This window comes from Pan paniscus, chromosome 13, assembly GCF_029289425.2.
Source record: "Pan paniscus chromosome 13, NHGRI_mPanPan1-v2.0_pri, whole genome shotgun sequence".
NCBI lineage: Eukaryota > Metazoa > Chordata > Mammalia > Primates > Hominidae > Pan > Pan paniscus.
The window spans coordinates 71,401,011-71,413,595 of record NC_073262.2 but is presented as its reverse complement, the minus strand read 5'-3'; the positions used below and the strand labels follow the sequence as shown (position 1 = coordinate 71,413,595).

The 12,585-nt window shown below is 40.7% G+C and overlaps 1 protein-coding gene across 2 annotated transcripts in view; it reads right to left on the bottom strand.

Annotated features, from left to right (window-relative positions):
- Nucleotides 1-12,585, bottom strand: part of CERS6 (ceramide synthase 6) — a 326,067-nt gene that overhangs the window by 6,336 nt on the left and 307,146 nt on the right. The window contains exons 9-10 of one of the 2 annotated variants that reach the window (XM_003824310.6): nt 3,014-3,170; nt 2,417-2,440 (exon numbers count right to left, since the gene is read on the bottom strand). In XM_003824310.6, the coding sequence (XP_003824358.1) occupies nt 2,417-2,440; nt 3,014-3,170 (181 nt within the window). The remainder of the gene's footprint in view (nt 1-2,416; nt 2,441-3,013; nt 3,171-12,585) is intronic. The other variant, XM_003824309.6, reaches the window with a different exon arrangement.

Here is a 12,585-nt window from a genome sequence, read left to right as displayed (position 1 = left end):
GCCTCCCGAGTAGCTAGGATTACAGGCATGAGCCACCATGCCCAGCTAATTTTTGTATTTTTAGTAGAGACAGGGTTTCACTATGTTGGCCAGGCTGGTCTGGAACTCCTGACCTCAGGTGATCCACCTGCCTTGACCTCCCAAAGTGTTGGGATTACAGGTGTGAGACACCGTGCCTGGCCAGGAGGCATCTTAAGAACCTGCTGGGCGGGGTGAAGCTTGAAATATTTCCTGAGGAAAATCCACTGACCAGATCATCAAGAACTGGCTCCCAGCCAGGCGAGGTGGCTCATGCCTATAATCCTAGCACTTTGGGAGCCTGAGGTGGGTGGATCACCTGAGGTCAGGAGTTCAAGGCCAGACTGACCAACATGGAGAAGCCCAGTCTCAACTTAAAAAAAAAAAAAAAAATTAGCCGGGTGTGGTGGCGCATGTCTGTAATCTCAGCTACTCTGGAGGCTGAGGCAGGAGAATTGCTTGAGCCCAGGAAGTGGAGGTTGCGGTGAGCCGAGATCGCGCCATTGCACTCCAGCCTGAGCAATGAGTGAAACTGTCTTAAAAAAACAAAACAAAACAAAACAAAACAAAAAAAACTGGCTCCCATCCTGCCAAGTCTCTTCAATCCTCCATTCAATCTCACTAAGTCACATGGAGGTCAAAATAAGGTGAGAAGATGTAAATCTATACATTACCATAAACGATGAGAAAAATCCTACTATTTAGCAAGGAAGTAGTTTTTGGGGGAAATTAAGAAAATACTGCTTTTAAGATAAAAATAGTTTGAACCTCCTATTCTGTAAGTCTAAATTATGGTAAGCATTTTTACCCAGAAGGCCTTAAGATTCTTGAGTAACTCATCACTGCTTACTTATATTTTTCAGTGGTGTGACAAAAGAGACCTGGTGGCCTCCCTTCATAGGAATTTTCCCAATCTGGTCCTCCTGTGATTCTCTAGGGGGTGGGCTGGGGAGGTGGCAAAGTCTCCTGGGAGGTATGGCAGAATTAACTGGCGCTTTCCCACATCACATCCTGTCTATGCTACCACTACACTCTAACATGAGAATCCTGGACTCCCTCCACCCCTCCCAACTTGAGAAACTACAGTTCCTGTGGGAGAACGTCCTCTCTCTCAGGTGGGTGGGGTCAGGAGAACGTGAAAGCTGAGAACTACTGCTTTATGCCAACCAGTGGTGATGAAGTAAATATCATAAAAGTGAACCTCACTCCAATACCCTTTGAGATGGGACTGAACTCACACAGGCCATCTCCAAAAAGATTTAAACTAAGACTCCAAAATGGCTAAAGATAATTGAACTTAAACATTGTGAGTCACAAAGCCAGCATTATAGTAAAGTTCCACTATGTTGATAAGTCCATTAGTCATAAATAGAAAACTCCAGTTTTACAAAGTGATTAATTTACATTTGCATGCTCAGTCAGATTTTTTAAATTGCACTTAGAAAAATCTATACTTACGTTACCTTCAAAGAAAGGACAATTTAGAATATCTCAAAATAGCCCAGAGGAAAATAACTCATGGTCAAGATGAATCTTACTATCCCAGGTGAGAGCCGCAAGGGCAGCTAAGATATTCTGAAGCCTGAGATCTAGAATAAAATTAATCATCATCTCTCTTCATAAAGTAGAAGGAATAAGTTGAAGAGCAGGCAACAAGTCTGGTAGAAATAGCAATGCAATTAAGGACACAAGTAATCTAAGCAGCATTCTTGCATATTTAGTTATTGTTATCATATTGACAGTTTTGTGCATGTTGATTAAATTTGTATCCAAATGAGGACAAGGAGATTTTAAAATAGAAATACATGTTCATTACAAAGAGTGAGAGGTCACAGAGAAAAATGAACTTTAGCTTCTGAACAATTAATTGATCAAAATAATTAGGATTCCTACTAGAGCTGGTGCTGAGAAGTGGCTTCATAGTACATGACTAGATGCCCCGACTTCCCCTGCAGAACAGGCCAGCTCTGTCGACCTTGATGAGTCAGAGTGGTCAGGTGCTGCCATATGACCCCAGGCAGGTCAGGCCCACAGCTGATGCTCAGGCCTCCATTCTGCAATGTGTTGATCCTCTCCCCCTCCAACTAGTTCTGTTTCTCCTATTTTACTTTGGTCTATTTCTGTCTTTTAGCCAACACATTAAACACCAGTGAAAGAAATTCTTCTTCTCTGTTGGATCATGCAACATTTAGCAGAATACAAGCTCACACCAAAGGGCCCTAACAGAGCTGTCTCTAGTGTCTCTTGCAGCTCACAGAGCTACAGCTCACATGAAGCCTCTAGACAGTGCCAATAGGTTAGACAGAACAATATGCGTGGAAACAAAAGCATCTGAGTGCCCCTCCAACAGGCAAGAGGCACTCAGGACAGGGATAGAGAGAGAGGAGGAGAAACTTACATGTAAAGGGTTCCACTTCCCAGCCTTCCAGGGTAGCAGAAGGAAGAGAACAAACAAGTAAGAAAATGTCACAGAGAATGATCTGGAAAAGTCTCTGCTCTACACACAGGGTGGGGGCTGAGGCTTAGGAAGCTTTATTCGAATCAACCTCAAGTCCACTTTTAGCCAAAAAGATTTAACTAAATCTTGTTGGAAGTCATGGACAGATTTGTTTTTCAGTTTGAAAGAAAGGTTTGTTTAAACCGGCATACTGCACCAAGCGACCCTTCTCATAAAAGAAAAGAAGTGATTAAATTTCTGTTCAGTATAAATATAATCAGAGGAGGTCCAAGGTTGACAGGAAGAGGGAGAGCGAACACAACAAATAATATATTATTAAGTCTAAAATTACAAATGCATATCATTGGGTGCCATCGCCAGCAAAGGAACACTGAAGACTTAAAAAATGAACTAGAAAAGGAAATGACTCAATTTTTGCTCAATTCTGAAGAAATACTACCAATTTTGATGAAATATGGAATAGTAAATAGTTGATCCAGAGAAATTACAAAAACAAAATTTTTTAAGACATATTGGAAAAAGTGAGTTGTAGCTTACCTTGCCTCTTGAAACAGCTTTGCAAGCTATTTTCACAATCAAGTAAGACCAGAAGCAGTTCAACCCTTGTACTAGCAATAGCAGTAGGTTAAAAACCCACCAGGAAGGGTAAGGTCCAACGATCTCCCAGCTTTCAAATAATGTGGTATTTAACACCCTAAGGAAAAGAAGGAGGGATTAGTGAATGTGGCATTTTCCTTTGCTTTCCAAGGAACTCTAGTCACTGCATTAAAGCACAAGGTAAACAATATCTCCCAACTACCCCCTCTCTGGCAGGATGGTGTGAAAGCTTGCCAGGTACTTAGAAATGTCATTTCCTGAAGAATTACCCTGATGGTGTGACTTTCATTTGGTTTTAGGTTAATTAATATATTTTTCCCTATTCACTTCTTTAAAAATGATAAAATAAATATAACATAAAATTTACCATCTTGACTTTTTTAAGTGTACGGTTCACTGGCTTTAAGTACATTCACATTGTTGTGTAACCATCATTGCCATACATGCCCAGCACACTTTTCATCTTTCAAAACCAAGATTCGGCACCCATTCTTCCAGCCTGCATCAACCACCATTCTCCTTCCTGTCTCTGTGAATTTGACTACTTTAGGCACCGCATAAAAGTAGATTCATATAGTATTTGTCCTTTTGTGACAGGCTTGTTTCATCTTCAAGGTTCATCCATGTTGTGGCATGTGTCAGAATTTCCTTCCTTTTTAAGGCTGAATTATAATACGTATAAGTCATATTTTATCCATTCATCCACTGAAAGGGAACTTGGGTTGCTTCTACCTTTTGGCCATTGCAAATAATGCTACTATAAACACGGGTCCACAAATATCGCTCTGAGTATGTATCTTTCGGGCATATACCCAGAAGTGGAATTGTTGGATCATATGTTTCCCCCTTCACTTTTGCCATCATTTCTTTCATTAATTTTCATTCATTTTTTTGGTTGTGATCCGTATCTACTTGTAAAAAGGCCCGTATGATCTTTGAAGTTGCTTTTGGGCTTTAAATAAGTGTGAAGAATGCCATTCAATGCCAATACACTGCAAAAAAAGAGATTAACTCCTAAACATTACTTAAGTACAAGCCATATGCCTAGCACAGGGAAAAACACAGTGGAAGTGAGAATATGAGTGAGACCTAGGCTTATATCTAGTAGGAGAGTCATTAGAGGGTCCTTAATTTTGTAAGGCTTCCCCTGGAAAAGCACTGACAATTGAAATACATCATTTTGATGATGCCTTGAAATGAGTATTGGAAGGATTTTTGACAAAAATGATTAGAGAACAATGAATGCAGTCCGGGTGCCGTGGTTCACGCCTGTAATCCCAGCACTTTGGGAGGTCGAGGTGGGCGGATCACGAGGTCAGGAGATTGAGACCATCCTGGCTAACATGGTGCAACCCCGTCTCTACTAAAAATACAAAAAATTAGCCGGGTGTGGTGGCGGGCACCTGTAGTCCCAGCTACTAGGGAGGCTGAGGCAGGAGAATGGTGTGAACCTGGGAGGTGGGGCTTGCAGTGAGCAGAGATCATGCCACTGCACTCCAGCCTGGGCAACAGAGCAAGACTCCATCTCAAAAATAAAAAATAAAAAAAATAGAGAACAATGAATGTATTTAGTTTTAAGAGTATGGAAGAGTATGTATTTTAATTAGGAAAAATTATTTGAGGTAACTGGTTCTCTCTGTAATCTACCATCAGAACTAGAATGGAACAGCCACCTGGAGCAGTTACATAAAAGGCTGGTTTTAGTGCTTTGCTCTGGTCCCTGCCTGTGTCTGCTCCTAAGCACTTGGAAATTGACTCATGTCATCTGGACTCATACTGCTGCCACAGAGAAGCACAGCACCTGCATAATTTTGGAATCATTCTTACTCTCTGCTCTCCTCCTCAGCTTACCCCAGGGATGGTTTGGAGACACACAAGAAAACTCACCTAAGTGCATTTCTACCGCCTGCCACTGCAGCACTTTGCTGGGACAATCTGATTCTACAGGAGAGGCTAGGTGGATAACACTTACTGGCTAAAGGGAAGGGAGAGAAAACTCTCGAATTTAAGACACAGACCACTCATATAAAAACATAAAACAAATAGATAATTTAAATAAAATAAATTGTGATGAGAGCTTTAAGAGAGGTTAGAAAAGTACTTTGTGAATTAGAAAAGAAAAAAACAGGCCAGGCACGATGGCTCACGCCTGTAATCCCAGCACTTTGGGAGGCTGAGATGGGTGGATCACCTGAGGTCAGGAGTTCAAGATCAGCCTGGCCAAGATGCTGAAACCCTGTCTCTACTAAAAATATAAAAAAAATAAAAATAAAAAATCAGCCGAGTGTGCTGGTGTGTGCCTGTAGTCCCAGCTACTCAGGAGGCTACAGCAGGAGAATTGCTTGAACCCAGTAGGCAGAGGATGCAGTGAGCCAAGATCGTACCACTACACTCCAGCTGGGGTGATACAGTGAGATTCCATCTCAAAAAAAAAAAAAAAAAAAAGAGAGAGAAAAAAACAATTATTGCAGCTGGAATAAGAGATAAAGAAAAAAGAAAAAAGGAGAGGCTAGGCACTGTGCCTCACTCCTGTAATCCCAGCACTTTGCGGGGGCTGAGGTAGGAGGATTGCTTGAGCCCAGGAGTTTGAAACCAGCCCAGGCAACAGAGTGAGACCCTATCTCCATATAAATAAAATAAAAATTAACCATGTATGGTGGCACATGCCTGCAGTTCCAGCTGCTCAAAAGGCTGAGGCAGGAGGATCACTTGAGCAGGAGTTGCAGGTTACAGTGAAGCTATGATTGTGCCACTGCACTCCAGCCTGGGCGACAGAGTGAGACCTTGTCTCAAAAAAATAAAGGAAAAAGGACAATGAAAAATAAAATAGACAAATAGGTTCTTCCCCACCCCCGATTTCTGCAACTCCTATTTATAGACTAGAATGAGACTAACAGTTTGTCTTCAACCCTGCCATAGTAGTTGTCTTTAAAGAGTAATACATAATACACATGTTAAAATTCTAAAAACAATAGGATAGAGTTTAATGATTTGAATTTTACAAGTCATTAAAAGAATAATACCTCATGAAATAGTTGTATTCACTCTGGGGAAGGGGGAAAATATTAGGAAATCTATTAATATATTATATACATAGGCCAAATTGGTATAAATGGAATGATTTCAACAGCATCAAAGACATTTGGTAATGTTTAATTCCTCATTGTTGATGTTTAACAATTAGAATACAAAGGACTTAGTATGATTTTTGTAACCCTTTCAAATCAGCATATTAATAAACACCAGAGTTACTTCCTTTAAAATCAGGAAAACCACGGAAAGCCAGTATAACCATTATTATTTAACACTATTCTGGAAGCTCCAGCCATTGAGCATGGCAGGGAGTCAGAGACTTAATTTCAAATACATAGACATAAAATATCTATAAGTATTTTAAAAACAGCAAACAACCAAAATGTCCCATAACAGGAAACATTAAAAATGAAAAAATTAGTTTTCATTCTTATTCCAGAAATTATTTTTTTTTGCATTTTAAAAATTTATTTACTATAATTTAAGTTCTGGGATACATATGCAGAATGTGCAGGTTTGTAACACAGGTATACATGTGCCATGGTGGTTTGCTGCACTCATTCACCTGTCATCTGGGTGTTAAGCCCCACATGTACTAGGTATTTGTCCTAATGCTCTCCTTCCTTTGCCCCTGACCCCCTGACAGGTCCCAGTGTGTGATGTTCCCCTCCCTGTGTCCCTGTGTTCTCATTGTTCAACTCCCACTTATGAGTGAGAACATGTGGTGCTTGGTTTTCCAGAAATTATTAATAAATATTTATTAATAAATACAAGTAATTTGTAAAAATGACTAAATTAGGATAATGCCTATATTCCTGCCTTGTTTATTATCCGAAGAAGCAGTTATCTCTTTAAACATCAGTTTGCAGGCCAGGGGGACAACAAGGCTCAACTCTGTGGTGGTGTGGGAGGACTCACACCTTACACTTTTCTATCTCCAGCACCCTGCAAGACACCTGGAAGTAACATGCTGGCTAGACACGTTTGTTGATTGATCACGTGTTTGCTAATCCAACAATCCAATAAATATGAAGAAGAAAGCTCTGGAATAATAAAAATAATTTTATTTCAAAACTAGCTCTGCTTCTTGACATACTACACATATTGATATTCAGAGAAACTTTAGTTCCCTTTGAACAGAAAGAGGTTCTGTGTAAATAGCTACAATGACTGCATTATGCCATTCATTATAAGTTAACTTTTGCTGGATTATAGACTGAGAAGCTTTCTCGCCATTGTGATGCTAGGACTGATGCTACCGCTTGGCTTAATTTGAACAGGATGTCAGAACAGTCGTTGGCGACATGGCATTCACATTAATTTCTGAAACACTGCATCAGGATTTATAGGCTTTGCCATGACAATCAGTGGCACCTCTGATTACTTTTGAGATGCTGCTCAAAAGTAATGGGATTTCTTTGAAAATCGACTTGGCTTCCTGTAGAGACACTTGAGAAAATACAATCAGTGCACCAAACGGATATATCTCTCAGTGAGAAGCATGGTAAGAAAAATGATATAGTAGGAATTTATACTAGGGAACAGAGAGAACAGATGACACCTGGACTCTAATAAACAGTAAACCCAGGAAAGAGCCTTTGTTTGGCCCAAGAATGTTACAGTTGAGGAAACTGTTCTTTTTTTGGACAAACTATTAAAATGGTGACTACAGAATCTTATTTCTGGGAGGTACTTTAGGAGTATGTACTTTAATGATGCCATCATGAACCTATGGTGACAGAGTTCAGGACAGTGGTTGTGATAGTTAATACTGAGTGTCAACTTGATTGGATTGAAGGATGCAAAGTATTTATCCTGGGTCTGTGAGGGTATTGCCAAAGGAGATTAACATTTGACAGCGGGCTGAGGAAGGCCGACCCACCCTTAATCTGGTGGGCACAATCTAATCAGCTGCCAGCGAATACAAAGCAGGCAGAAACATGGGAAAGGCGAGACTGGCCTAGTCTCCCAGCCCACATCTTTCTCCCGTGCTGGATGCTTCTTGCCCTCAAACATCAGACTCCGAGTTCTTCAGTTTTGAGACTCGGACTGGCTCTCCTTGCTCCTCAAGCTTGCAGCCAGCCTACTGTGGGACCTTGTGATCGTGTAAGTTAATACTTAATAAACTCCTATATATACCTCCTATTAGTTCTGTCTCTCTAGGGAATCCTGACTAATACAGTGGTTGTCTTTGAGGGAGGACTGACTGGGGTTGGGGGGATCTGAGGGAGGCTGGACACTTCTGTATCTTGATCTGGGTGATGATCACGTGGGTTATACATACATACAAATTTATTGAGCCATATACTAAAGATTTTTTGCACTATATTGTATATAGGAATTATATGCCAATAAAATAAAATGGAAGACAGTACCCTGTGGGCCAAACAAAACACATATGTACAAAAAAAACCACACAACGTACAGCTTTTGGCTTTAATAATTACTATAATATCAGGGTTCTCCTTAGATGCTTAGATGCAAAGGGGTATGGCCTTAAGTATCTTATTTAAGACTACTTTGTTTTTGCTTCACAAAAACAGTTGTAAACTGTTCTGCATAAATGTGTTTATCCCCCACACACATAATAAAGAACTGTATAATAGTTCTATGATAATCAAAGTTAAGATAAAGAACCCATAGAAGGTAAGAATGAGCTAAAGTAAGTACAGGGCATGGCCAAATTAAATCTTATGATTCATTAAAATCACCCACCAAGGCTAAGCAATTGGGGTGGTCACAGATGAATTTGTATTCAACCTATGGCTTCTAAGAAAATAAATTCTTTTCTTTCCAAATAATAGCATCGAACCTCTACTGTTGCCTAATGGAGAGTACAGAGGCAGAAGGGACCTGAGACCATTTTTCTTTTCATTCATGTTAGGCTCACTTAACCACTAGATGGCATATCATGCATGAACAGTACATACTCACGCGGGTTTGTTCTGCCCAAACCTTTTGCCAAGGGTGAGTCCCAGTACAGAAAACACTTGATCTCCAGGTTATACCCCTCATTCTAAAAATCCCATCAAATGAATGGGCATCCCATCAAATGAATGAAGAGGCATCAGTCTGACCTTTTTTCATCCTGCATTTGACAGAAATGCACCTACAGGGCAAAGCTGTGCTCCATGCATTTCACTGCTGATGCCCTGATACACCTGTGACCACCCCAATATCTTAGCCTTGGTGGGTGATTTTAATGAATCTAAGATTTAATTTGGCCATGCCCTGTAGTTACTTCAGCTCATTCTTATCTTTTATGGGTTCTTCATCTTAACTTTGATCATCATAGACATAAGGGATATGTGTGTGTGGGATGCATACATTCATGCAGAACAGTTCACAATCTTTTTTTTTGTGAGGCAAACACAAGGGAGTCTTAAAGAAGATACTTAAGGCCGTACCGATTCGCATTCTAAGCATCACTGTGACTTAAAGCATTATGCTTTCCCCTGCAACCTGAGGACTGCGGTCTCATAATGTCACAGAGCGCAGTGTAAAAAGACCTTCACTGGCATCTTACTCCAAAAAACCTACCTCCAACGCTTAATTTCCCCATTCTCATGCGACTTCCAAGTTAAGAGTTTAAATCCATTCTCCGTAATATGTAAAATTAGATGAATATTCTTTCAGACCTGTACATCTTAAATACTCCAGTGACATACAGGCAGCAGCACATAATGGTAATAAGACGATAACAATGGCCCAGGTGATCTTACCGTATGAATGGGTTACAGGTGCATGTTTTTGATGATACCATAGCCCTTGGCCATGTCAAGTAACCGCAAATTTGCCTCCGCCGCTCCTCCCCCTACCTTAACCAAAGAGTTCTATCTGAGCCTTGGGTTGTATGTTTTTGGAATGATCTCTAAAAAAACCCACAATAATAATTAGACCCAAGTCAAATATCCAGAGCCAAGATTTCTTCTCTAAGGAACAGAGTCAGGGCTTCACTTTAAGGAGTGCTACAGAATGTCAGTGACGACACCTTGAAAAGTAAAATGAACTTTGTGGTCAAAATTAGGGTGTGGTTTACTTCAGAGCTTTTGAATGGTCTTGACTTTGCTTTCCCAGACAGACCTCAGTGTATTTCATGATGTGCGTTTCTCTGGCATATATGTTCATTTGACCTACACAAAACATAAATGAAAGTAGATTCTACCTAAGATGACTAATCTGCTAGCACGTTTTGTCCATTTTAAAGTAGATGCTGATAGAAATGCATTTAAAATTCACTCCAAACAAAAAACGTGGGCATTTAAAACCTGAAAGTCGGGTAATTAAGTCATGATTACAAGCAACCCTCGTTGTGCTGGTTTTCCTAAGGTAATAAAAGCTCCAGGCTTAAATAACATCTCGGTCAACATCAAGGCTATTACAAGGCTGAGAACGATGTTTGCAATTTCCTTCCTTTTAACAAGACTGCACCCCGGCTGTAGCTTACATTCTCCACAATACTGGTGTTGATATCAAGTTCCCAGTTTTGGGAGGACAGCTTCTGGGTAGCTTGCGGCATGGGTGCCTAATTATTAGTCACTAATCTATTAATCTGTAGCAAACATGGAAGTTACTATTTTCTTAATTTTTTTGTAGAGACAGGGTCTCACTAAGTTGCCCAGGCTGGTCTTGCACTCCTGAGCTCAAGTGATTCTCCCACCTTGGCCTCCTAAAGTGTTGGGATTACAGGCATGAGCCACCATGCCTGGCCAGAAGTCATTTCTTTATCCCTGGACAGGAATCTGAACTTGAACATGGACAAATAATCTCTCTTTCATTTAGCAGTGCACGTTATAGTTCTATCTGTATCCTTAGCCAACAGGACATGGGGCCAGTGAATTTATTTTTACTTTTAGGTCATAGCCAGGCCAGACTTAGGAACTGGTCTCTTATCACAGGAAGTTTGTAATTGGTGACTTCCTGGCTGGGGCAGATGTTGTTTTTTTTTTTTTTTTTCCTCCAAAAGTAGTTGCTGCCCTATTTGCTGTATGTCTGCCTGCATTCTTAATTCTGCCACTGCCTGGTCTACTTACCTACGCTCCTGACCTCCCAACCTGAGTCCTTCCAGGCAAGGCTGTGTCCTTCGGGATGTATCCTGATTCCAACATGCTTGTTTTCAGCCCTCTAGTTAGCTCTTTGTTGCCTATGTGTACATAAGAGAGACTTTTGCTTGGTTCTCTATAACGTCTCTTCCTTGAGTAATTACTATGTGTTAAGCACTGTGCCAAATATGTTACATATATTGCTTCATTTTGCCCATTCAACATCTCTATAAGATCCTCATATAGCAACATTAATACTAGTTAATACTTATTGAACATTAACTACGTGTTAGGAACTGGGCTTAGGCTTTATATGTTAACTCATTTAATTCTCATGAAATAAGGCCTATGGGATAACTTCTATTTCTTTTTTTTCCACAGTGTGTCCTGTTATTATCCCTATTTTTCATATGAGGACATGGAAGCACAGGGATGTAAATAACATTCCCCAAGTCAGATCGCGTTGGTGGGGGACACTGAGACTTGAAGCTACCTGTCTGCTGGTCTAGGCCGTCAGGCTCTCCCATCCCTTTCTCCGTTCTTCACCCAGGCTTATGCTCAGAGCCGATCCGTCCCCACATTATGATGGAGGACACACATCAATATCTCTGTTCAGCATTTCTGCAGATCTTTCCCTTTGGCCTGTAATTCCCTGCAATGTGTTATCCCTTGGGCTCATAAGCTGGTTTCTGGTAGCCATATGCCAGGCCCTGCCTGCTTAAATAACCCATTTGGTTTTATTTATGTGGTTTCCCCACTTTGGCCCACCCCACTTGACCCTTAAATCCCAACAGAATTGTCTCCATTACTGAAAATTATATAATTCCTTTCATTACTACTTTGTCATGTACACAAAATATTCAAGACACAAAACCAAAGATCTTTTTAAATTCAACTGGGAAATGGGAGTGCCAGCCCTGTGCCCTTTTCTTTGCTTTTCTCTTTGAAAGGACTGAGGCAGATGTGTATCTCTAAATATCCCTTACTTTAAGAAAAGGATAGATAAGGCTGACTCCTGCTAGGCAGGTAGAAACCTAAGAAAGACTGAGATTCCAGGGACTTACTTTTCCAGTTTTCTAAAAGAGTATAAAACCAGCCTCCCATCCTCATAGAGGCAGGATGGCAGAAATGGCTCTGAAACCTCCCTACATTTGTGTGCTCCTCCCTGAGGGGCTAGGTTTGCTCATTTCCATTGTAGGATCACTCCTAGCAAGGCCAATGGCAGGCCAAGTGCTCCTGGGCCCAAGTGGGGAATGCTGTCAGATTACCATGGGCTTCCTTACCTTTTTCTCCTTTTCCCCTTCTCTTAGAGATTTCAATGGTATGTTTTGCAGAGGTGAGAAAAACAGAGACCAAATACATACCAATTTGAGGCTCTGGTTGTGAGATTGTTTTAGCTTCAAAGTTTCTGGGTCTAATCAATTAACTCAGTTAAAG